This window comes from Piliocolobus tephrosceles, chromosome 14, assembly GCF_002776525.5.
Source record: "Piliocolobus tephrosceles isolate RC106 chromosome 14, ASM277652v3, whole genome shotgun sequence".
Lineage (NCBI taxonomy): Eukaryota > Metazoa > Chordata > Mammalia > Primates > Cercopithecidae > Piliocolobus > Piliocolobus tephrosceles.
Window position 1 is genome coordinate 24,700,498 of NC_045447.1, and position 24,969 is coordinate 24,725,466.

Consider the following 24,969-nt stretch of genomic DNA (forward strand, 5'->3'; position numbering starts at 1 on the left):
AGCCACAGTGACACAGGTGGGGTGGACACAGCAGAGTGCAGCTGGGGTGCCTCCTCTTGTGGGTGCTCCCTTGACCCAGTAGGACTCAGGGTCCCCCCCAAGTGTGGTTACCCTGCCCTGGCTGGCACCCAGACCCCTGGCTCATGTGTGTGAGGGTGTCACAGGAGGAGAGGCCGGAAATGTTTCTGTGTCAGCTCACTCACTCCCACTTTCTGGAAAAATGATTGCTATTGCTTGGCCTGAGGGCTCTGCTCCCTCCCCCAACCCCTCTCTCAGCCTCAGGAAGTATGAGCACCTTTCAGGGCTCTGCGGGAAGGAAGCAGGATGATACTATCACCTCCCGCCCAACCCCATCTCACAGCTGCCCTAGGGGAGCAGCACAAGGCCGGCTTGCAGCTCCAATGTGCAGAAGAGAACAGAGCCCCAGAGCAGGGAGGGGATTCACTCAGGGTCCATGGGGCTTGAGGAGAGCTGAGATTCCAGCTGGCCAGGCTTCCTCACTCCATCTGGGCCTCTGTGCACTCTGCCCCGAAGGCTGGAGAGACCCCAGGACAACCTTTTGCTCAGAGCCCACGAGTTCAGAGGCAGTTCTCAGACCTCCCAAGGACCTACCGAGCCACTTCAATCTGCTCAGAACCCATGGCGGAGGGCTGGACCCACCTGGGAGGGAGCCGCGCTGGGGATGTTGCACTGGACACCCAGTCTAGGCATGGTGGGGAGGTGGACAGCCGTGGGTGGGGACCCATAGGAAGGAGATTGACATTCACTGAGCAGCAACAGGTATCCCACCCCAGGTTCAGGGTCATCTTATTTGAGCCCCTCCACACACACACTGAGGTTCAGTCAGGTGGAATGGTTTGCTCAGCATCCCATAGCTGGTGCAAGAGGCAAAGCTGGGACTGAAACCTACATCTGCCTGATTCCAGAACAGATGTTCTTTTCCTCAAGTCTGGGTAAGCCCTGGCACCCAGGCCCTGGCACTGGGTGTGGAGAGAGGCATAGGGATGAGGCGGATTGATGACTGTTATAGAAATAAGAATGGTCATAGGTGATATTTATGGACCACTGTCCTAAATTATTTGCAGTTGGGGAAGCTGAGGCACAGAGATGTTAAGTAACTTGACCAAGATCACTCAACAAGTAGGTGCCAGAGCAGGAGTTGGAACTCGGCAGCCTGGCTCTGAAGCCCACGAGTGACACCACGCTCTAGCAGAACTAGTCTCGGTAGTTGTGGGATCTGCAGCTGGGGAGGCCTGGCCCAGGAACACCGATGGGTCTGGAGCCTTGGGGTTGGGGCAGGACCAGGGAGCCCAGCTGTGGGGCAGGGAGCCAGGACTGGTCAGGAGTCACTGGTTGGCTCTGTTCTCTACACTGGCCTCTGGCCAGGGTTTATGGTGATCTCACTGCATTTGCTGCCATGTTGCCACCTCCCCGCAGCCCCTGTTCCTCCATCTCAGCTGAAGAGAGATCTGGAAGAGCTGAGGTGACCAGAAATTACCCTAGAAGGAATTACGGAGATAATGTAAAACCACCCTTTTTCAGTGTGTTCTGATGGCCACAAGTTGGCCCAGAACCCCTTGGGTGGGGATGGGGGGAGGGGAGATTTCTGTATGCAGATGAGTTGGGGAAACATCTTCGTCTCTCTTTCTCCTCCCCTCCCGCCCTATTCATAAAGCCCATTAGCATTTTAAAGGCTGAGAGAAATCCATCTGTGCAGAGAATATTCATTTGTTTAACCCAATGTTTCCCAAATTCACTGGTCCTCCCTTCACAGAATTCTGATTCACCTTTGACAGAATCCCCCGAGCGAGTGAATCTGGCCTTGGGGAGCACCGGGGACACCTGGCTGTGTCCAGGGAGATGGGCCCTGGGAGGGCCAGGCCCGAGCATCCGAAGCTGCCACCCCCACCGCCACTCCCCACCTCCTGGCTCTGCCTGGGCATCTGCTCAGGTTTTGGGCTTCTCTGCTTCAAACTCCTTTTTGGTCCCTGAAACAAAGGGGCCTCCTGGTTTCCCTGGCCCATCCCCGTTCCCTGTCACTCCCCAGGTGGGGCCTAGAGGCTGAGAAAGGGGTCGGGGAGGGAAACATGTCAGAGGGCTGGGCCTCCCCTGGGATTTGGGTCACCTCAGGAGAGGGGTGCTGATAGGAAAGCCCCCACAGGGGAGTCTGAGCAGATGGCTGAGGAGATTATTAAAATCCAGCTTTGTTCTCATCTGGGGAGGCTGGGCCTGAAAGAGCAGGAGACGGGGGGGACCATGCCACACTTGGAGTTGATTTTTCGGCCACAGCCAGGACCTATACAGCTCAAGCAAGAGAGGCTGCTTGCCTGGGGGCCAGGGAGCCCCTTCCACCGGGCCCACCCTAAACTGCTCATTCCTGACCTTGGTGCAACAGGGGCAGTTAAGATAACCCCCCAACGTCATGATGAGCAGGTGCCACTAAGGGGTGTTGCTTTTCCATGGGTCTGTCTCCATGGTGGCTGTGCAGATTATGATGGTGATGACCATCATGGTGATGGTAGTAATGGTGATAGTTATGATGACGGTAATGGTAAAAATGGTGATGGTGGTGGTGGTGGTGATGGTGTTGGTGATAATGGTGATAGTGATGGTGATGGTGAATGATGGTGATGCTAATAATGATGATTGTTACAATGATGCTGATGGTGATGATGGTGGTGGTAATGACAGTGGTAGTGATGACGATGGTGATGGTGATGATGGTGATGGTGGTGATGGTAGTGGTGATGACGGTGGTGGTGATGATGATGGTGATGAATATCAGGGTGGTGGCCGCTATTTATTGAGCACTTATTTCATGTGCAGAAAAGTTATTAAGCCAACTAGGACTCAGAGGTGTGCTGTGATAGAGCCTGGGCAGGAACCTGGGCTCTGACTACAGAGCCCATATGCTAAGCTAGAGTTGGCAAACTTTCTTTGTAAAGGGCCAGATTGTGAAAATGTTTAGCTTTGTGGAGCATATAGTCTCTGTCACAACTACTCAACTCTGCCACCAGAGTGTGAAAGCAGCCATAGACAACACATACACAAACAGGCATGGCTGTGTTCAATAAAACCTTCTTTACACAAACAGAACATAGTCCTCTCAACTCTGCTGTAAGCCGTTGAACAGCCCGTGGTTTCCCTCTGCTTTCGAGCTTTGAGAGGTCTTCCTTGGTCACCTGCCTGACTCCAGACTGCTCCCTCACCAACTGGGCTGGCTGCCACATTTTAAATCTGTCCCCAAATGATAGAGATCTGCTACCAATGGCAGATTAGTTTATTCACTTGCTGTTTCATTCATTTATTCAAACTGCTATTGGTTGCTATTATTATCAACATAATTATTGGAAATGCTTATATTTGTTAAGAAATAATTGTGTGATATAATTATAACATGCATTATTAATAAAAAATTACTGTTAATAGTAGAACCATAGGTACTGGGGTCAGATAGAGCGGTGTTGTAATCCTCATCCAAGGACTTATCAGCTGGGGATCTTGCGTAAGTGACTTAATAACCTCTCTGTGTCTCAGTTTTTTTTTTTTTTCTATATGATGGGCTGTTGGGGTCCCCACCCTGTCTTCCTTTCAGGACCACCATTAAGAGTAAATGAAAGGGCACGCAGTTCTTCACCTATGTTTGGCCCAGCCAAGGGCTGCACTGAAAGATGGTATTTATTACTACAGGGCATGCGTGTTGAGCTCCTGAATGAAGATGAGGCATTTCAGGTGGGTTTGCCCCTACCCTGACTTGGCTCTGCTGTGCCTCCCCGCTTCCACAGGTGAACCTGTTCTCTGACCCACCCCAGCCCAGCCACAGCATCCACACAGGAATGGTGCCCCAAGGGACCAAGGTCTTATCCTTCACCATCCCACAGCCCCGCTCTGCAGAGTGGTGGCCGGGCCCGGCCGAGGACCCCCAGGCCTCTGCGGCCTCAGGTGAGTCCGGGAGAAGAGCCGCAGCTGGAGGCTCCTTCTGTCTGGGATTCTGCTCTGTGGGGCTGACTTGGTTTACCCTGGGGATGGCACTGGCCTCAGGCCAGGGGAAGGAGGGAGGCAAGGCCCCACCCTGGGTACTTTGACTCAAAAGGGTCAGAGATGTGGAAAGTGTCCTGCTTTGATCCACAGCAGCCTGGGGGCAGCCCTGGCCCTGCCACTTGGCATCTTGGTGACCCTGGGTGAGTTGAAGACATAGAGCATTATCCCTGGGGAGCCCATATCTCAGCCGGGCCCTGCACTGAGCCTTGACACATGTGACCTCAGTTAATCCCCACAATAACCCGCTGAGGTGTGCAGTGTTGTCACACCCATGACAGCCAAGGGGATCAAGGCTTGGAGAGGTGAGGACAGGCTGAAGTTCATACAGCTATGGAGGGGAAGCGTCTGGATTGGAACTCATGTCTCCCTGTGTGAGAGCCCACGCTATTGACTGGGAACCCAGAAGCCTAGCGCAGCTCTGCTGCAGCCAGCCATGTGACCTGGGGCAGATCTGGACCTTGTCCTCACCTGTAAATGGGGGACAATGCTTTACCCAGCCTACTTCCTGGGGCTGATGAAGATAGCACATGGTGACTGAGCTGTAACTTGATGATGGAGGTGGTGGCTTTGACGTTCAGCCTCAGTCCTTCAGCTCCTGGAAGGACTGTTCTCGGCCCCAGCTTTCAGCAATTGTGTATTCCAGGGTGGCCATCAGCTCGAGGAGACCTGAGCCCCTCCTCGCTCACCAGTATGCCCACCCTGGGGTGGCTTCCAGAGAACCGGGGCATCTCCGAGGACCAGTCCTCAGCACAGCAGACCCAGGCACTGGCTTCTCAGGCCAGGCAGTTCCTGGCCAAGGTGAGTGGACTCCCAGATTTGCCCCTGAGAGACTTAACTCACCTGGAGAACACAGAACCTCTGCCTGCTTGGGTGAGAGGTGCTCTGGGAGTCTCACTTGTCATTCCCCTGCCTCTGCACCAAGTTAACTCAGCCATCCCCAAAACGTGAGCCCCTCCCTGGTTTTAGAGGCCACACAGCTCGTCTCCTTGTCACCAGTGCTAGGTTTTACCCCCCTTTTTGGCAATGCATCTCATCGAAATCCCTCCGGTTGTGCTTCGAAGTGTCTCTAGGCTGGCTCCTGGGAAACTCTGAGCTCTTTCAGGATTCTGGAAGGGTAATAGAATCTCTACTCTACCTTTTCCTCTTCAGGACAAGTTGCCTCATTTTCTTAGTTCATTCTATTAAATAAATCACTTCCCAGTTACTTCTCAAGGGTCTTTGTATCTTTTTTTTTTTTTGAGACGGAGTCTCGCTCTGTTGCCCGGGCTGGAGTGCAGTGGCCGGATCTCAGCTCACTGCAAGCTCCGCCTCCCGGGTTTACGCCATTCTCCTGCCTCAGCCTCCCGGGTAGCTGGGACTACAGGCGCCCGCCACCTCGCCCGGCTAGATTTTTGTAGTTTTTAGTAGAGACAGGGTTTCACTATGTTAGCCAGAGTGGTCTCGATCTCCTGACCTTGTGATCCGCCCGTCTCGGCCTCCCAAAGTGCTGGGATTACAGGCTTGAGCCACCGCGCCCGGCGGGTCTTTGTATCTTCATCCAACAGTCCAAGTAACCGTGAATTGTTTGCAGGTCTGTTTATAACTGTACATTGGCTTTACTCCAGAAGTGGTTTAAAGTACCTTATGAAAATACATACATTTTAGCCACATTCTGAAAACAGAAGTGAGGAAACAGGGGCAGAGAGGAAGTAAGGATAGAAAAAAATAAAGTATGTGAAGTGAGTAAATAAAATGTTCTGTTGGACCCTAAGCACATTAGAGTCACACATTTAGCTTTGAACTTCCTAGTTGCCAGTGCCGAAAGAGAAATGCAATAGTTATATGCACCACCATGCCCATAAAACAGATTCTTTCAGAGAAGCACCTTCTATTCTTCCCTTCCCTTCCCTCCTCTCCTCTCCCTTCCCCTCCCCTCCTCTCCCTTCCCCTCTCCCCTCCTCTTCTCTCCCCCTCTCCCCTCCTCTTCTCTCCCCTCCCATCTCCCCTTCTCTTCCCTGCTTTATTGAAATATAATTCACATACCATGCAGTTGACGCATTTAAAATGTATGCTTGCTTCAGTGGTTTTTAGTATATTCACAGTTCTGCCACTGTCACCACAGTCAATTTTAGAATATTTTCATCAGCCACTAAGAAACCTCATCTGTATTAGGCGGTCACTCCCACTCCCCGTTCCCTCTTACCCCAGCCTGTGGCAGCTGCTCATCTGCCTCCTGTTTTTATAGGCTCACCTATTGTGGATGTCTCATAGCAATAGATTCATGCAGTATTTGTCCTGTGTCTGACATCTGTCACCATGATGTTTTCAAAGTTAATCCTTGTTGGAGTAGCACATACAAGGACTTCATTTTTTTTTTTTTTTTTTTGAGACAGAGTCTTGCTCTTTCGCCCAGGCTGGAGTGCAGTGGTGCAGTCTTGGCTTACTGCAACCTCCGCTTCCCGGATCCAAGCAATTCTTCTGCCTCAAGCCGCCCTAGAAGCTAAGATCACAGGCACGTGCCACCACGCCCAGCTAATTTTTGTATTTTTAGTAGAGACGGGGTTTCACTATGTTGGCCAGGCTGGTCTCAAGCTCCTGACCTCAAGTGATCTGCCCGCCTCGGCCTCCCAAAGTGCTGGGATTACAAGCTTCATTTCCTTTTGCCACCACCATTCTTGGTTCCTTAGCTGGAGACACATTTCTTCTTCGTCCTATGTGTTGTCCACAAAATAAAGCAATGTCAAATCATCACACTGAGCAGGAGCTGGGGCCTTAGCTGACCCCTCATATCTAGTGCTGCACGATCCAATTCAGAAGCTGCTGGTCACATGTGGCTGTTGAGTACTTGACATGGGCTGCTCTGAATTGAGACATGCTGTGGTATGTATAAAACACATACCGGATTTCAGAGACTTAGAAATATAAAGTATCTCCCTACTTTTTTAGTACTGGTTACATGTTGAAATGATATTTGTGGCTAAATAAAATATAAAAATTAATTTTACCTGTTTCTTTTTACATTCTCAACGTGGCTATGAGAAAATTTCAAATGTGTAGCTCACACTATATTTCTATTTTATATATTATAAAATTATACAATATATGATTATATGATATACATTTCTACATTATATTTCACACTGATCTAGAGCTTTCTTAAAACTGAATATATCATCCCTTGCCTTTTTTTGTAATTAAACTTTTTTTGGGCAGGTAACAGACACCCATGATAAGGACCTTTGCACAGTACAGAGGGCATATTGAGCAAAAAATAAATATTTTCTCCAACCCATGCAAAAACGTTCAGTGCACACACTTGCATTTATAGAAATGGTTGCATAAGCTACTGTACCTTGACTTTTTGAAGTCCTAAATTTGAATATTTATTTTTGGGTAGGCAACAAATTCACACTGTTCAAATTTCAAAGGATGCAAAAGACATACAGTAGAAAAATCTACTTCTCATTCCTGTCTTCCAGCCACCTAGTTCTCCTTCCCAGAAGCAATTAATATTTTAGTTTCTTGAATTCTAGAGATAGTATATCATATATAAGCAATGTATTTATCGTTTTCCTTTTTATTCTTCACATATTTTATACAGATGGTAGCATACCATAAACATTGCCCTGTACCTTGATTTGACACTGAAAAATAGGTCTTGGAGGTATTAATAGCTCAGAACATACACATGTACCTTCCTCTTATTGATGGCTGCATACTATTCCACCGACAGGCATTTAGGCTGTTTCTTGTCCCCTCCCTACTGTTCATGCTGCAGTAAATATCCTGCAATTAGTCTTGATGCACACGAGTGACTTGCTTTGTTGTCAGTAAATTTCTGCAGGTTCCACTTTGATTTTTTCTCAAGGCTGCTATGCCTGGGGCTGGTGGTAGAAGCTGTTCCCAGCACCCACCTCTCCATGCTTGGCAGAAACCCCACATCCTGAGGACGGACCCAGCTCCTCTTACCAAAGCATGGATGTGGCTGGGTGTGGGAGTCTGCAGGACTGGATTAATGGAGCATGTTTCCTTCCCTTCCCAATGTCCAGGTGGAGTCCTTTGAAAGACTGATACAGGCAGGACGTCTCATGCCCCAGGACCAACTCAAGGTACTGCCCAATTCAGGAGCCACCCGTGGAACTGCCAGACAACCACTGTCTCCCATGGCTCTGTCTCTGAAGCCTCCTTTGCTGCAAGACAGAAAAGAGAATCCCAGACACAGTGTCTCTTTCAGAGCAAACAGCTCTTGAGTAGCTTCCCATGATAATGATCGTTATATCACAATAGTTACTGCTTATTAAGCAAGGATGGTTGTGTACCAGGGACTGTGGTAAACCCTAGAGTATGTTATTTTATTTTATCATCATCAAAACCCAGTGAAGCAGTTACAGTTATCACCATCATTTAACCAGGATGGAACTGAAGCTCAGAGGGGTTACTCAAAGACCACACAGCTAGTAGGTAGCAGAGCCTGGAGCCAGGTCTGTCTCCCTTTCAAATCCGGGGTCATAATGACTGCCCTGCACTACTTTCCACAAATTATCCTGCCTCTCAGCAAGGAGAAAAAGGCCTTTTCTTTTTTATCGCCTTTTAAAAAAATTACAAAATGGCTGCCAAACGTTTGGAAACTAGGTTAAAAAAAAGTGGGGGTGGGGGGGGAGACCCTTTATAGATTCCTTATTGGTATATTTCCTTTGGAATTTGGAATTTTAGATAACTGCAGTCATAAATACAATTTAGATTCCTGCTGCGTCAGCCAGGGTCCCAGTAAGGAACAGGTGGAGCTCTCAAGTCTGGGAGTGTAGGTATCAGAGGAAAGAACTGTCAGCAAAGGTGTGGACAGCATCAGGGGACCCAGCAAAGACTGGGGAATCCCCAAGTAGTAGCATTAGCTGGGAGCTGTACCCACTCTCAAGTCTCTCTCTTCCCACCCTGTGATCTCTGATAGGTCCCTCCCACTAGACAGACCCAACCAGAAGCCAGCAGGTAGACAGCCCTGATGCTCAAAGCACAGAGCAGGGTGGGAGAGGAGCTGAGAGAAGGTCTGGAGAGGCAAATGCAGCACACCTAGTTTCTAAAAAAATGTTATGGCAGGAGTATTTTCCTGTGTGGTTGCATAGATGTCACGTACACTTTCCAGTCACAAAATACATGATGTGTATCATGTAATATCATGCAGTGGATGACCAAGGCCCTTGTAAACTAAAACCATTCATTTTTTTGCTCTCTGTTCTAATTCCCCCATATGCAGGGAAGTTGAGAGCTGTCAGAAGGTTAGATGTGACCGGGGAATGGGTTCTAGGTTGTCCTTGGCCTCAGTCTGTCCTCAGAGTTGAGTGGGATGCAGAAGGTGGTAAGACAGTGATGCCAACCCCAGTTGCCGCAGCTTTAGCCATGTATTACCCCTGATTATGTTTACTATGGGAGCCTAGCAGGATTGCTAGGACCATGAGCTCTGGGGCCAGAGGGCCTGGGCCCACATCCTGTCTCTACAACTCACTCACTCCATGACCTTCACCAACTTAAATGACATCCCTGTGCCTCAGTTTCATCCTTTTTAAATGAAGATGATAAATCACCCCCTCATTATGATTATATTGAAGATTAAATAAATGCAAAGTGTTTTAGCCCAGAGTCTCAATGCTCAGTAAATATTCTCAATAATGTAATGGTGATGATAACATTATCTGTATTGATAGCCTATAAGGATTTGGGAAAAGAGTGGCTCATTTTCTGAAACCCACAGTTTTGCAAATCAAGAATGAGGATCCAGAATCTCTCAAGTAGAGGGTCCTTATGGAGATATGGTGATAGTATATTTGATACTGTGACAGCTATGACAGTTTGTGATACATTGGGGTCCTTGTAAGTCTATGCAGGAAGGGCTGGTGCTCTCTGAAGCTGGTGCCAAGGCTCTAAGTTGTGTCTCTGTTGTGCCAGCCTGATAGCAGAGAGCTGGATCACGGCCGCTCTCCAGGGCAGGCAGCCTCCAGAGATCTCAACCTCAGCCCGTATCTTGCATGAACCCAGGGGCCCAGGTGCATCCCATGGCCTCCTGCAAACTGTCTCATCCACTGTGTCTGCAGGGACAGGCCCCACGGGGGCTGAGCATTCAAGTCTTCCTGGCCTGGTCTGGTTTCAGGGCTTCCAGTGGCTGAAGGCTGCCCACGCGGCCCTAGAGGAGGAGTACCTGAAGGCCTGCCGGGAGCAACACCCTGCCCAGCCGCTTGCTGGCTCCAAGGGGACACCTGGAAGATTTGATCCTGGCAGGTACCTGCTGGAGTGGAAGGCCTGGAAGGACAGATGGGATGGGCCCCTGGGGTCCCTCAGTCTCCAGGAGGGAGGCACTTTGTCCTTATAATTTGTGCACAAGAGAATAGAGAGAAATCTTATCCTAATTAATATACACATCCAGATGGTGGCACGATGAAAAGCTGAGATTTGAGTCCCTTTGAACCCACTTGCTGAGAAGATGCCTTGAAACCCTTATTGGTTAATAGGAAAACTGAGGCTAGATGGGGGTGGGCTTTCTGTAAGGTCCCACAGCCTGTGGAAGGCAGAGGGAACCTGGGCTGAGGCCTCCTGATTCCCAGTGGAACCTTCTTTCATCTTGCTTATTTTGAGTTCTCACCATCGTCTAAAGGCTGATATTAAATGAACCCTAAGGGGGCATCCCCTGGAGTCTCTGCTCTGACACTCTGCTCCTGGACCTGCCTGATGTGGCTACCGTCTTGGGCTCCTGGTGCTGATGTTTCTGCATTCCAGGGAGCTGGAGGCAGAGATATACCGTCTGGGAAGTTGCCTGGAAGAGCTGAAGGAACACATAGACCAGACCCAGCAAGAGCCTGAGCCGCCCAGGTCAGACTCAGCTCTGGAAAGTACCCCAGCCCTGCCCTGCCTCCACCAGCCAACGCACCTGCCTGCTCCTTCCAGACAAGCCCCCATGCCAGCCATCAAGACCTCCTGCCCTGAGGTACCTCTTGGCAGAACCATATTGGGCTGTTCCCTTGTGCATTCATTTCTTCATTAATTCATTTCTTCAGTACATATTTCATATTTATGAAGTGCGTGCCATATGCCAGGACCCATGACACATGGTAGGGATTCAGTGGGATGGGAGGTGGCAGGGAAGGTGGCCTCTTCCTTCACAGAGTTTTCTGTAGAGTTGAACTGGTTACGGTGATTTAGTTATAATTTTGATCAGTGCACTGAAGGAGAGTTATGGGGTTCTGTGAGAGTAGGAGGAGTCACATGACTGAGTTTGAGGAGGAGGTCAGAGAAACTTTCCCTGAAGAAGTCATGTTTAAATGAGACCTGAGGCTAAGTAGGAATTACTAGAGACAAAGAGGAAACCCATCCAGTGGGGGAAACAGCTTGTGCAAAGGCCCTGTGGCTAGAGTATGGAAAGAGAAGGGAAAAATAGTCTGAGATGTGGCGGGCCGAGCCCCATGACATAGGGGCTTGTGGGTCACATAGAGAGCATGGCCTTCAACTCTGCTGGGTTTTCTGGCAGGGGATGACATAAGATGACTTGTGGGTAGGCCAGTCTGAGGATGGGGAGGTGGCAGGGCAAATGGGGAAGCATGTGTGGACTTGAGAGAGGTTGGGAAGGTATGTTTGAGTGGACTTGGAGTGGTCGTGAGAGGGAAGGAAGACACGGATGGCTCCAGGTTTCTAGCCTGTAGTACTGCACAGATGATGGGGTGAAGCCTAGACAAGAGCCCTACACGAAGGGGGCTTTGTAGAAGGCTCTCTGGCCCACACCATGACCCCTTGAGAGGCAATCACTATCTCCGTTTTGCAGGTGAGCAAATTGAGTATAGTGCATTCACACAGATGACAGTGGTGGGGTCTCTATGCCTCCCAACTCCTGTTGCCTGTGCTGCAAAGACTTGTCTGTTGAGGATGGGAGCAGGAAAGAGGGCCTGGCATGCTGGGTAGGGTGGGACACTGGTAGGACATCCCTGACAGCTAAAGTCGTGCTGGCCCCATGGTTTGGGGAAAATCTTATGCTGTGCTGTGGCCTAGAGGGTAGGAAAACTCTACCAGGTGCCACTACATACAAGAATGGGAAGAAACCCCGAGTACGTTATCTTGAAGGACCCTTGTGTTCCTGCAGTGAAGGTATTGCAGGGGGCTGGGGTGGCCCTACTGGCATAGATGGGGGTCAGGAGAGTTAACTCTGGCAGGAAATCTAGATTCAAATCTCAACTCTGCTCCTGGTTTCTGTTGACTTTGGGCAAATCATTTGAGCTTTAGCTGCCTGTCTGTAAAATGGTTTGTAATAATCTTAGGTACTAGTGGGATTGTTGTGACCTGATATCTGTATGGTGCCTGGCACACAGTAGGTGCTCAATTCATGGCAGCCAGTATCAAAGATCACACAGCCCAGTCTCCGTAGTTTACACATGCATAAAAGGGTGGTGGGCTTAGTGAGTCTAATGTACTTCTTACCCCTCAGCCCCCTGGCAGGAGGCAGGTGCTTAAAAGTGGTATTTAAGTATCTGCTGAATCTCTGTCCTTTCATCTTTCTGACCCCAGCCTGCTACCACCACTGCCGCCGCCAGCACTGGCCCCCGCCCATTGCACATAAATGTGGAGGTGAGCTCTGGCAACAGTGAGGTGGAGGACAGGCCACAGGACCCCCTGGCCCGACTCAGGCACAAGGAGCTGCAGATGGAACAAGTGTACCATGGCCTCATGGAGCGGTGAGTGCCACCTGGACCTGACCAGGGTGTCTGGCCAGCAGCTGGATCTTGGCTGTCCCCCACTGGGCAGAGATCATGCCCCTCTGTGTGTTCTCCTACAGGTACCTCAGTGTGAAATCTCTCCCGGAAGCCATGAGAATGGAGGAGGAGAAAGAAGAAGAGGAGGAGGAGGAGGAGAGGGGAGGTGACTCCCTAGAAGTTGATGGGGTGGCTGCAGCTCCAGGGAAAGCAGAGGCCACCAGGGTCCTCCCAAAGCAGCACCTGGTGCAGGCTGAGAAAAGTCATGGGGCTCCCCTGGAGTAAGTCACTGAGCCTTTCCTGCAGAATGTTTGGTTCCACCCTAAAACCACAGGGGTGATCACTGTCAGAGTGAATAAGACAGCACTTCACAGTTCAGATATGGCTTGTCTGTCCTGCATCTTCAAGTGTGCAATGTATACCACTGATAGCCCTTGAAATGATTTCGGGTAGTGTGGGACATGATTTTCAGTAGGACACATGCATCATTAAAGAATATTATTCTCAGCTGGGCACAGTGGTTCATGCCTTTAATCCTAGCATTGAGGGAGGCCAAGGCAGGTGGATCACTTGAGCCCAGGAGTTCAAGACTAGCCTGAGCAAAATGGCAAAGCCCCATCTGTACAAAAAATACAAAAATTAGCCAGGCATGGCAGTACACTCCTATAGCCCTAGTTATTTGGGAGGCTGAAGCAGGTGGATCTCTTGAGCCCAGGAGGCGGAGATTGCAGTGAGCTGAGATCCGGCCACTGCACTCCAGCCTGGGTGACAGTGCAAGATCCTGTCTCAAAAAAAAAAAAAAAACAAGAAAAAAGAATATCATTCTCTTTTTCTGTCTCTGACCTTCTAATGATGCCAAGGAGAAAGTCTCAGTGCTGTGGTGTCTTTAATGCCTCTCTTGAACTTCTGTGGAAAAAGAGAGAGAGAGATAGCGTGAGAGCGCATAAGCAGGCCTCAGGCCTAGAGCCTTTGGCAGGCAAATGGATCTATCTAGTATGTGATAACATTCAGGTTTCTTGTATTTATCCTCAAAGTTAGTTTCTGTTTGTCACATCTTCTGTTTTGAATAGTGATCTAAAATCTTTGGAGTAGATGGAAGTTTATGGAAATGCCTGAAATAGGGAAGGTGGTATGCGAACTCCTTAAGTCTGGGAATTGCTACTTTAGCATTTCCTCTTTGGTGTGTTGGGTGGGTTTTGTTGGCATCCACATTTTACACTTGAAAAGTGAGGTTGAGAGAGGGAAAGTGCCTTGCCCTAGGTCATACAGCTAGAAGGTGGCAGAACCAGGCTGGACAGCCAGGGATGTCTGACTCCAGAGCCTGTGCCCTGGGCTGCTTGGCTCCCGGGACAGGCCAACCCCTGCGTCAGGGCTGCCCGGCAGAGCTCAAGGATGGTCTTCTCTTCCCATGCCAGGGAGGCCACGGAGCAGATGCTATCTGTGAAGCCACCAGGTTTCCAGACATCCCTGGCTAGAGACGGGCACATATCAGGCCTGGGCAAGGCTGAGGCAGCCCCTCCAGGCCCTGGCATGCCACCCCACCCTCCAGGCACCAAGTCCGCAGCATCCCACCAAAGTAGTATGACCAGCCTGGAGGGAAGCGGCATCTCTGAGCGCCTTCCACAGAAGCCTTTGCACCACGGCGGTGGGCCCCACCTGGAGGTAAGTCTCCACATGGGGGAATGGGCCCAGAACCTCAGGGTCATTGCTGGGTCTTCTCAACTATCTGCTTCTGGATCTTTCCTTGTGCTATTCCTTCTTGGAATACCTGCTGCTCCTGTCCCTGCCAGCCAAAATCCCACCTGACATGCAGGACTTATGCCCAGTGTCACCCCCCAAACCTGTCCCTCTTCCAGAGCTCTTGTTCCTCCTCTGAGAGCTTGGAACCCATTGCTTATACTTCTCTGAGCCTGCCCATCACAGCTGGAGAGTCTAGTTCTATGCCCTTTAGAGCAGACATCACTGCTGCAAGGTCACAGACCACTGTGGAAGTGTGACTGTCAGAGAATAATGCATATATACGCATGCCTGTGCACTTGCGTGCAAACACACACACACACACACACACACGCTTCTGTAGTCCTAATGAGCCCATGGTCAGGATTCTCTGCACTAGACATGGACTCAGCGACGGCAGGCACCTGTGTTGCTCTGTGTTCTTTGTGCCGTGTGTTAAACCCAGTGGGTAGGACCTGTATGTACATATTTGATGGTTTCGTTTTTCCAGTGCCTTGGGCCTGAGCATTTCCACTCAGATAAGACCATAGTATTCCAGGCCTAAGCCAGGAGACACTGGAAATATGACTTTCTCCCTCTCCCCTTGCTAGTCCTTGTCCACGGCCGTGTCTCTCCCAAGGCTCTGGCTGCCACTCCTCAGGGAGGCAGGACTTGCTCAGGGTCCTCCTGGGGTGCAGAGTCCCTGCTGGTAGCCAGATTCTTGTGCTGAGGCCTGAGAGCCTGAGAGCCCTCACTCCTGGGCCTGGCTGTTGGGAGCCAGGCCAGCATCCCTGGGGTGTGAGCCTCTGGGAGGTGAGACCCAGGCTAGGATTTGGGAAGGGCTTCCCAGTGTGCCTTGGACACATTCCTCAGACATAAAGGGATACTGCCTCTTTCAGGAGCCCTGGATGGCATCCCCGGAGACAGACAGTGGCTTTGTTGGCTCAGAAACAAGCAGAGTTTCACCCCTCACCCAGACTCCAGAGCACCGGCTCTCCCACATCAGGTATCCTGGGATCCCGCCATTGTCCTGTCAGTGCCACATTCCTGGGACAGCCTGGGAATCGCAGTGCCCGTGATGGCCCAGAATAAGAGAGGATGGTCTGTCCATTCATAGGGACTCATTTCATCCCCAATTTCTTGTTCCTATGTTATTGACAGAGGAAACAGAGCTTCAGAGAGGGGACTGACTAGTCCATCCTCACACAGCTAATTAGCGACAGGCTGGGAAATTCATTTTTGTTGAGCAAATGAATGGGTGAATGAATAAAAACTACAGGGAGGGCACTGTGAGGTGAACAGAAGACAAGGACAAAGGGCACTCAGGGTGGCTACATGGAACCCAAAGGGAAGGGAGAAGGCGGAGGAGACAGGGTTGAAGGTTGGAGGGATGGAGCCTCCAAAGCTGGGTGCAGGCCCTTCAGGAGGCCCACATGGCAACCCAAGGGTGCATGCAAAGGAAGGATTAGAAATCCTATTTCTCTTTATGTATTCTGCATAGAAATTGAGATTTATTATTTCGCATATTGGGTTGGCCAGTGTACAGTTTGTAAAGAAGTGGACATCTAATGTGTGTGTGTCCTTGGAAATATTATACCATCCGAGATGCAAAGTCGCAAAGGGTGGGAGCTTATTGGGTTAGCGTGTGGAGAGCCTCAGATGCCACCGCCTGAGTGTCTCACTCTGTGTGACCTCCGTGTGTCCCCTCCTCCACGGTCCCCCAGCACAGCAGGAACATTAGCCCAGCCCTTCGCTGCATCTGTGCCCAGGGATGGAGCTTCCTACCCCAAGGCCAGGGGTTCTCTGATCCCCAGAAGAGCCACAGAGCCCAGCACACCCCGGAGCCGAGCACAGAGGCACCTCTCCAGCCTAAGCGGGCCTCTCCGGCAGAGGGCACCCAACTTCAGCCTGGAGCGGACATTGGCAGCCGAGATGGGTGAGTGCAGGAGTCTGGCTTGGACAGAACTGCATGGATTGAAAAATCAAATAGAAAAACTTGCAGAACCCTTTAGGATATGACATATTAGCCAGGTTCATTGTACTGAAATTTGAAATTACAGATAAGGTGGACAAAAGGGAACAAAAGAAAAAAAATACTCTGGAAACCATCAGTGCTGATGTTTTGGTGTAGAACCTATAAACTGTTCTCTGTGCCGATGTAAATGTGTGTGTCTTTACACATATTGTCATGCACTGTGTGACAGTATGTCGTTTTGTTCAACGACAGACAGCATGCATGGCAGTGGTCCCATAAGATTTTCATGGAGCTGAAAAATTCCTTTGGTAGTGATGTTGCAGTCATTGCAGGGCAACACTTCACACACGTTTGCGGCGATGCTGGTGGAAACAAACCTACTGCACTGCTGGTCATATCAAAGTACAGTACCAGCCGGGTGCGGCGGCTCCTGCCTGTAATCCCAGCACTTTGGGAGGCCGAGGCGGGCGGATCACCTGAGGTCCGGAGTTCATGACCAGCCTGGCCAACATGGTGAAACCCCATCTCTAATAAAAATACAAAAAGTTAGCCAGGCATGGTGGTGGATGCCTGTAATCCCAGCAACTCGGGAGGCTGAGGCAGGAGAATTGCTTGAACCGAGGAGGTGGAGGTTGCAGTGAGCTGAGATCAAACCATTGCACTCCAGCCTGGGCAACAGAGTGAGACTGTCTCAAAAAAGATCCAAACAAAAAGGTACAGTACAGGCCGGGCATAGTGGCTTATGCCTTAATCTCAGCACTTGGGGAGGCCGAGATGGGAGTATCACTTAAGGCCAGGGTCACCTGTGGCCAACATGATGAAACCCTGTCTCTATTAAAAATACAAAAATTAGCCGGGTGTGGTGGCTTAACACCTGTAATCCCAGCTACTCAGGAGGCTGAGGCATGGGAATCGCTTGAACCCGGGAGGCTGAGGCAGCGGTTTCAGTGAGCCGAGATCGTACCACCACAGCACACCAGCCTGGGCGACAGAGCAAGACTCTGCCTTAAAAAAAAAAAAAAAAGTACAGTACAAAACCTACAATTATGTACAGTACATAATACTTGATAACTAATGACTCTGTCATTGGATTATGTATTTACTATACTTTTTATCATTATTTTAGAGTGTATTTCTTCTACTTATTTTAAAATTGTTAACTATTAAACAGCCTCAGGTAGTCCTTCAGGAGGTATTCCAGAAGAAGGCATTGTTGTCACAGATGACAGTGCTATTATTGCCCCTGAAGAACAAGACATGGAGGTAGAAGACAGGGATATTGATGACCCTGCCCCTGTGCAGGCCTAGGCTAGTGTGTGTGTGTGTGTGTGTGTGTGTCTTAGTTTCTAACAGAAAAGTTTTTTTAAAAAAAGTTAAAAATAGAAAAACGCTTATAAGGATATCAAGAAAGAAAATATTTTTGTACTTTACAATGTATTTTTAAGTTAAATGTTATTACGAAATAGTCAAAAGGTTAAAAACCATTTTAAAACTTATAAAGTAAAAATGTTACTGTAAGTTAAACTTGATTAATTATTGAAGAAAAACTTTTTTATAAATGTAAATGTAGCCTAAGAATATGGTGTTTGTAAAATCTACAGCAGTGTACAGTAATGCCCTAGGCCTTCACATTCACTCCCCACTCACTCACTGACTCACCCAGAACCATTTCCAGTCCTGTGAGCTCCATTCGTGGTAAGGACCCTTTACAGATGTACCATTTAAAAAATCTTTTGTACCATATCTTTATGGTCTCTTTTCTATGTTTAGATACACAAATACCATTGTGTTACAGTCACCTACAGCATTCAGCAGGCAATGTTGTAGAGGTTTGTAGCCTGGAAGTAATGGGCTACTCCATCTACCCCACATATGTAGTAGGTGTGGGTAATCTATGATGTTTGTGACATGGCGAAACGGAATAGAAATGTGTTTCTCTGAACTTATACCCAATATTAAGTGATGCAAGACTGTACTTAAATCAGAAACGAGGCCAGGCACAGTGGCTCACGCCTGTAATCCTAACACTTTGGGAGGCTGAGGCGGGTGAATCGCCTGAGGTCAGGAGTTTGAGACCAGCCTGGCCAACATGGGAAAACCCCATCTCCACTAAAACAAAAATTAGCCGGGCGTGGTGGTGGTCACCTATAATCCCAGCTACTCAGGAGGCTGAGGCAGGAGAATGGCTTGAACTCAGGGGTGAAGGTTGCAGTAAGCTGAGATTGTGCCACTTCACTTCAGCCTGAGTGGAAGAGTGAAACTCTGTCTCAAAAAACACACAAAAAAAAACAAAAAATGAGATCATTTTATATGTGAATATTTGGCAACCTCCTTTTTTTTTTTTTTTGAGACAGAGTCTCGCTCTGTCAGCCAGGCTGGAGTGCTGTGGCCGGATCTCAGCTCACTGCAAGCTCCGCCTCCTGGGTTCACGCCATTCTCCTGCCTCAGCCTCCCGGGTAGTTGGGACTACAGGCGCCGCCACGTCGCCCGGCTAGTTTTTTGTAGTTTTTAGTAGAGACGGGGTTTCACCGTGTTAGCCAGGATGGTCTCGATCTCCTGACCTCATGATCCGCCCGTCTCGGCCTCCCAAAGTGCTGGGATTACAGGCTTGAGCCACCGCGCCCGGCCGGCAACCTCCTTTTTTCACTAAATTGTGTTATGAACACTTTCCATGTCTATAAAATCTATATGTGATTCAGTTTTTGACCTTTAGAAATACACATGAATTATTTATTGAAATTAACACCAAAAAGAACTTAAATTGATGAGTTTTTACAAGGTGAACAGAGACCAAGAAACTCAACATGATCTGAACCCCAGAACCCCACTGAAGCCCCTTTCAGTCACTACCTGCTTCCCAAACATAACCACTGTTCTGACATCTGACACCCCAGATTAGCTTTACCTAAAAGGTTCATCTTTTTTTTTTTTGAGACAGAGTCTCACTCTGTTGTCCAGGCTAGAGTGCAATGGTGCAATCTCTGCTCACTGCAACGTCCACCTCCCAGGTTCAAGAGATTCTCCTGCCTCGGCGTCCTGAGAAGCTGGGATTACAGGTGTGCACCACCACACTTGGCTAATTTTTGTGTTTTTAGTGGAGATGCGGTTTCACCGTGTCAGTCAGGCTGGTCTCGAACTCCTGACTTTGTGATCTGCCCACCTCGGCCTCCCAAAGTGTTCGGATTACAGGCATGAGCAACCACGCCCAACTGGTTCATTATTTTAAAAACATTTTTAATTAAACTTTTTTTTTTTTGAGACGGAGTCTTACTATGTTCCCCAGGCTGGTGTGTAGTGGTGCAATCTCAGCTCGCTGCAACCTCCTCCTCTCAGGTTCAAGTGATTCTCCAGCCTCAGCCTCCTGAGTAGCTGGGACTACAGGTGTGTGCCACTACGTCCAGCTAATTTTTGTATTTTTAGTAGAGACAGGGTTTCACCATGTTGGCCAGGCTGGTCTCGAACTCCTGACCTCAAGTGATCCGCCCACCTCAGCCTCCCAAAGTGCTAGAATTATAGGTGTGAACCACCACACCCAGCCTTTAATTAAACTTTTTATTTGGAGATAATTGCAGATTCACATGCAGTTATAAGAAATAATACACGGAGATCCCATGTGCCTTTACTCAGTTTCCCCCAGTGATAATATGTTGCAAAGTACAGTGTCACAGCCAGATGTTGACACTGATGCAGTCAAGATACAGAACGTTCCATCACCACAAGGAGCCTCATGCTGCCCTTTCATAGGCACACTCACTTCCCTCCTGCCCCCAGTCTGTCCTTAACTCCTGGTAAGCACTCATCTGTTCTCCATTTCTATAATTTTATCATTTCAAGAATGTTCTATAAATAGAATCATATACTATGTAACCTTTTGGGATTGGCTTTTTACTCAGCATAATTCTCTGGAGATTTATCTAGATTATTCTGTGTATTAGTAGCTCCTTTATATATTGCTGAGTAGTATTCCAAGGGTTTCATTGCTTTTCTTTTATTTATTTATTTATTTATTTATTTATTTATTTATTTATTTATTTATTTATTGTTTTTGAGACAGGGTCTTGCTTTGTCACCCAGGCTGCAGAGCAGTGGCACTATCATGGCTCACTGCAGCCTTGACCTCCCTGGCTCAAGCGATCCTCCTGCTTCAGCTTCCCAAGTAGCTGGGTCCAAGGGGGCATACCTCCACATCCAGCTAATTTTTTTTATGTATATATAATTTTTTTGCAAAGATGGGGTCTTTCTATATTACCTAGGCTAGACTCAAACTTCTGGGCTCAAGCAATCCTCCCATCTCAGCCTCCCAGATTGCTGAGATTACAGGCATGAGCCACCATGTCTGGCTAGTTCATTGCTTTTAATGCAGGGGCTGGATTAGTGTTTTCTAACCTTTGGCCACCCATCCCTTTGGGAGATTTGTTAGAAGTTATTAATGCTCTCCCCAGAAACATGCATACATGGAAAGAGGTGACTGTAATTTCAGAGGCTCTGAAGCCAGCCCCACAACAACATGGTGAGAAGGTGATCAAGTCTTGGGTGAAACAAGTGAAGAAGCAGTTAATTCTTTGCAGGGGAAATTCCTAAAGACTTGGATGGTGTCATGGTGGGTGGGAGGAGGGTCTCTGGTTAGAAACAGCGGGGCAGGCCCAGCTCAGCACCCCACACTCCCAGCAAAATCTAGATCTTCTGGTTTGGAGGTCAGTGTGGGTCACTGGCCTCATCAGGGACTTCCTTTGTGACCTTGAACTGGGCACCGTCTCTTCGCTTCCCCCATCATTCCACCTGCACAGGTGTGAACTTGGAAGTTCTCTCTGCTTAAACTCACTTTGGGTTCTCTCTCTGCCTCCCTAGCGGTTCCTGGCTCAGAGTTTGAAGGGCACAAACGGATTTCTGAACAGCTCCTTCCCAGCAAGACAATCAGCCCACCCCCAACCCCCACCACTGCCGCTGCCCCTCTGCCCCGTGGACCAACAGAGACCATCCCCAACTTCCTGCTCACCAGGGCAGGGCGAGAGTAAGTTAGACACTTGGATCCTGGGGATTCAAGCTCATCATACAGATGGGAGCATGATGCGATGTGTTAGGGGGTGGAGGTAGAGACCTGCCCAGCTCACACAGATGGTGGTGGTGGGACCAGGCTCCCAGTTCCCAGCGTTTCTATGGGACCTCATTGATCTAGACATCGAGGACACTTCTCCATCCAGTGGAAAATGACCTAAAGATTCACCTTTCTGGTGCTGAAACTTCTCCCCTCTCTCCCCATCGTCTCCCTTCCAAGACAAGCCTGTCCTTTCCAGGGGTATCTTTTCTGCAATTTGCCCATTGATTGTATGGACCCAGAAGCTACTGCCTTCTGAGTTTTTCTTTTCTTGTTTTTGGTTAGTATGCATTTTTTCTACTAAGAAAGTTCCACTTCCTTGGCTGAGCAGAAATGGTAAAATCACTTGGTCAGTTCTCTCACATCTCCCCTTAGTTGCTTTTGTCCAGTGATCACTCACATACCCTTGCTGGAGGAGGTGTCTGTCCTGGGATGCGCTGGGGAGACTGCTCAGCAGTGGCCCAGCCAAGGCTTCTTTGGCTCAGTAATGAGGCTGTCATGTTGCCTACATGTAAAGTTGTGTCCAGCTGCTGGCGTTTGGCTTCCTTGTCGGAGTTTAGTAAGTCTACCTCTGCAGGCTCCCGACATCAGTGGAGGAATTAGAGGCTTGTTTCCGTAGGATATGCCAGGCCTGGGGAATACAATAGTGGACTAGACTCTATCCTAGGCCTCATAAGGCTTACCATCTTGTAGGATGAACATACAAAGAAACAGGCAGTGATGCCCCCCATTGTGATAAGTACGGTGATGGCAGAGGACTAAAGGACTGTTGGAGCACAGGGAAGAAGCATCTAGTCCAGTTAGAGGCTTCAGGGAGGGCTTCCTGGAGGAAGTGGTATCTCAGCAGAATCAGAAGGAAGAGAGGTAGAGGAGTATTTTCAGTGGAGGGAATGGCATGTAGAAAGGCCTAGAGGTGAGAGAGTGCCCATCACCTTGGAGTTGCTAAACAGTCGGCCAGATCCTCTAGTGTGAGGGAGTGGGGTGTTGAGCAGTAAAGGAAGAGAGGGGTAGATAGGAGAGACCTATGGGAGATCCTACAGGGCCTGAAGGCCGTGGATAAGGGGAGACGTTCACTGCATGTTCCGTGAGTGCACAAAGGCTGAGAGAACAGGGAAGGGGATTTCAAGCAGGGACGTAGCATAGGCAGGTTAATGTTTTAGAGTTCTCTGGCCACCAGCAGGGTGAGAATAGAGGCCAAGAGACTGCTGAGAAGGCTGCCTTATCCAGGAGAGAGATGATGGGGCCTGGGTTCTTAGGGAGGGCCCCTACAGAGGGGAAGAAGGGATTCATTTGGAAAGGTATTTTGGAAGTTGGGCCCATGAGACTTGGTAACTGATTAACTTCAGGGGTGTTCAGGGAAGGAGAGGGTCTGGAGTGACTCAGATTTCTGTCTGGCCAGTCAGGTGGATGCTGATGCCATGTGCAGAGACAGGGGAGTAACTTGGCAGAGAAAGATGAATGTTAAGTGCCAGTAAGAAACTAAAGAGTCACATCAGGGAGACTGAGATACCCAAGTGGTTGACTCACGCCCCTGGCCTTGTAAGTCTTTATTTAGTGCCTTCTGACTGGGAGCCAGAGCTCTCCCTTTCAGGAGTTAACTGGGGGCGGGGAGATGTCACTCTCCAGTAGCCACCGCCCACCCTTGCCCTCATGGCTTTGCCTCAGAAACACCAGCAAGTGTCTCCCTGGGGATTACCAAGGGAACCCGCTGCCCTCAGACACACACACTCAGCGCTGGGGCACAGCCAGGAAGAGGCCTCCACTGCTGCTGACACACTCGTCTGAGCGCTCATGTCTGCTGGAGGCGGCACCAGGAGACACTCACCCACAAGTCCAGGGGCCGCCAGGCAAGAATGGCCCTGATGGGAATTCCCACCCCAGAAGTCAGACCAAGGAATAGATGTTGAGGCTGCATCAGCCTGGACGGTGGCCTTGCTGAGCCCAGGCTCTAACGCTGCTCTGTGGTTGAGGGGGGTCTTGTGGGGAGGGGTGTCTGGGTGGAATTGTCTGCTGCAGTGCCAGCAATGCCCACAGAACGAGACCCTGGAGATGCAGGGACTGATTGGAGAGAAACGCAAACAGGATTTACTCTCTCAATGCTGGCGGCTGGAGGTTGGACTACATTGGGGGTTTCACCAGGATTTACTTCAGCCTTGCAGACAGCTTCCAGCTGCCTCAGTCAGCCCTCTTGGTTCAGGTGGTGCTAGGAAGCATCAAGGTGTCTCCCTGTCCGCTCTCCACACAGACCGCTTTATTCTGCTCTGTCTTAAAGCCCAGATCCACTGCAGTACTGTTTCCTGAGTGCCCACGAGGTGCAGGGCCTCAGGGGTTATAAGACTGGAAGCCCGCTTCCTTCTTGTCTGCTGGCAGCTCGATGTTTGTATGGGGAGACGGTGGACAAGCATCTTCTGCCGGGTCTGGAGAGATGGGCTTGCACGGTGGTAGGGAGAGGAGCTGGGCCTGGACAGAGAGTGAAGGTTGGTATTTTATGGCGGAGCTGTAGCTAAGGCCCTCTCTATGCCGCGTCCTCATCTCCATCTCGAGAATTTGTCACTGGTGTTTTGAGCAGCTACTCAGACTCTGTGTGTTAGGAAGGGGAAACTTCAAAGAAAGGTTCTGTTTTGTTCACTGAATGCACAGGGACATGAACTCAGAAAGGTGTCAAGTTGTGTAGCAAGAAAAGTGTTGCACAGGAAAGTTCTAGAATCATTTGACAGCAAAGCTAGACTGTGTGCCTGCTGGGAAGGGACAAAGGCTGCCACATCCTGGCATACTCTGGGGTGGCTGCAGCTCTGTTCCTCATGCCTCTGTTCTTTGTTTCTGTCTCCACTTCAACCCCAGCCAGGCCATCCGTGAACTGCAAGAAGAGGTGTCCCGGCTCCGTCTGCGGCTGGAGGACAGCCTGCACCGGCCACCCCAGGGCAGCCCAACATGCCCAGCATCTATCTTTGACCGCCCCGCCCGGACCCGCGGCCGACCAGCGGACTCCCCAGCCACCTGGGGCTCCCATTATGGCAGGTGGTTGACCTCAAAACTCTCACCTCTGTCCTGGTGGCAGCTACAGAGGATAGTCTTGGCTGGCCTCTGGGTCTCCCCACACATATGAACTCAGGCACTGCCACATCCCTCTCTCACTCATTCATTCATTCACCGTAGAATTTGTTCACTGTGCAGTATTTGATGCACAAAAGAATATAAACATTTATGTTAATAATAAAGAATAGGCCGGGCGCGGTGGCTCACGCCTGTAATCCCAGCACTTTGGGGGGCCGAGGTGGGCAGATCACAAGTTCAGGAGTTCGAGACCAGCCTGACCAACATGGTGAAACCCCATCTCTACTAAAAATACAAAAATTAGCTGGGCGTGGTGGTGCGTGCCCATAATCCCAGCTACTCAGGAGGCTGTGGTAGGAGAATTACTTGAACCCGGGAGGTGG

The 24,969-nt window shown here is 49.6% G+C and overlaps 1 protein-coding gene across 3 annotated transcripts in view; it reads left to right on the forward strand.

Annotated features, from left to right (window-relative positions):
• Positions 1-24,969, forward strand: part of AKNA (AT-hook transcription factor) — a 62,042-nt gene that overhangs the window by 25,963 nt on the left and 11,110 nt on the right. For all 3 annotated transcript variants that reach the window (XM_023223698.3, XM_023223700.3, XM_023223699.2), the window contains exons 5-16: positions 3,786-3,942; positions 4,685-4,839; positions 8,070-8,129; positions 10,163-10,290; positions 10,786-10,993; positions 12,562-12,728; positions 12,830-13,027; positions 14,162-14,408; positions 15,362-15,468; positions 16,187-16,398; positions 21,286-21,448; positions 24,374-24,550. In XM_023223698.3, coding sequence (XP_023079466.2) covers positions 3,786-3,942; positions 4,685-4,839; positions 8,070-8,129; positions 10,163-10,290; positions 10,786-10,993; positions 12,562-12,728; positions 12,830-13,027; positions 14,162-14,408; positions 15,362-15,468; positions 16,187-16,398; positions 21,286-21,448; positions 24,374-24,550 — 1,979 coding nt within the window. The remainder of the gene's footprint in view (positions 1-3,785; positions 3,943-4,684; positions 4,840-8,069; positions 8,130-10,162; positions 10,291-10,785; positions 10,994-12,561; positions 12,729-12,829; positions 13,028-14,161; positions 14,409-15,361; positions 15,469-16,186; positions 16,399-21,285; positions 21,449-24,373; positions 24,551-24,969) is intronic.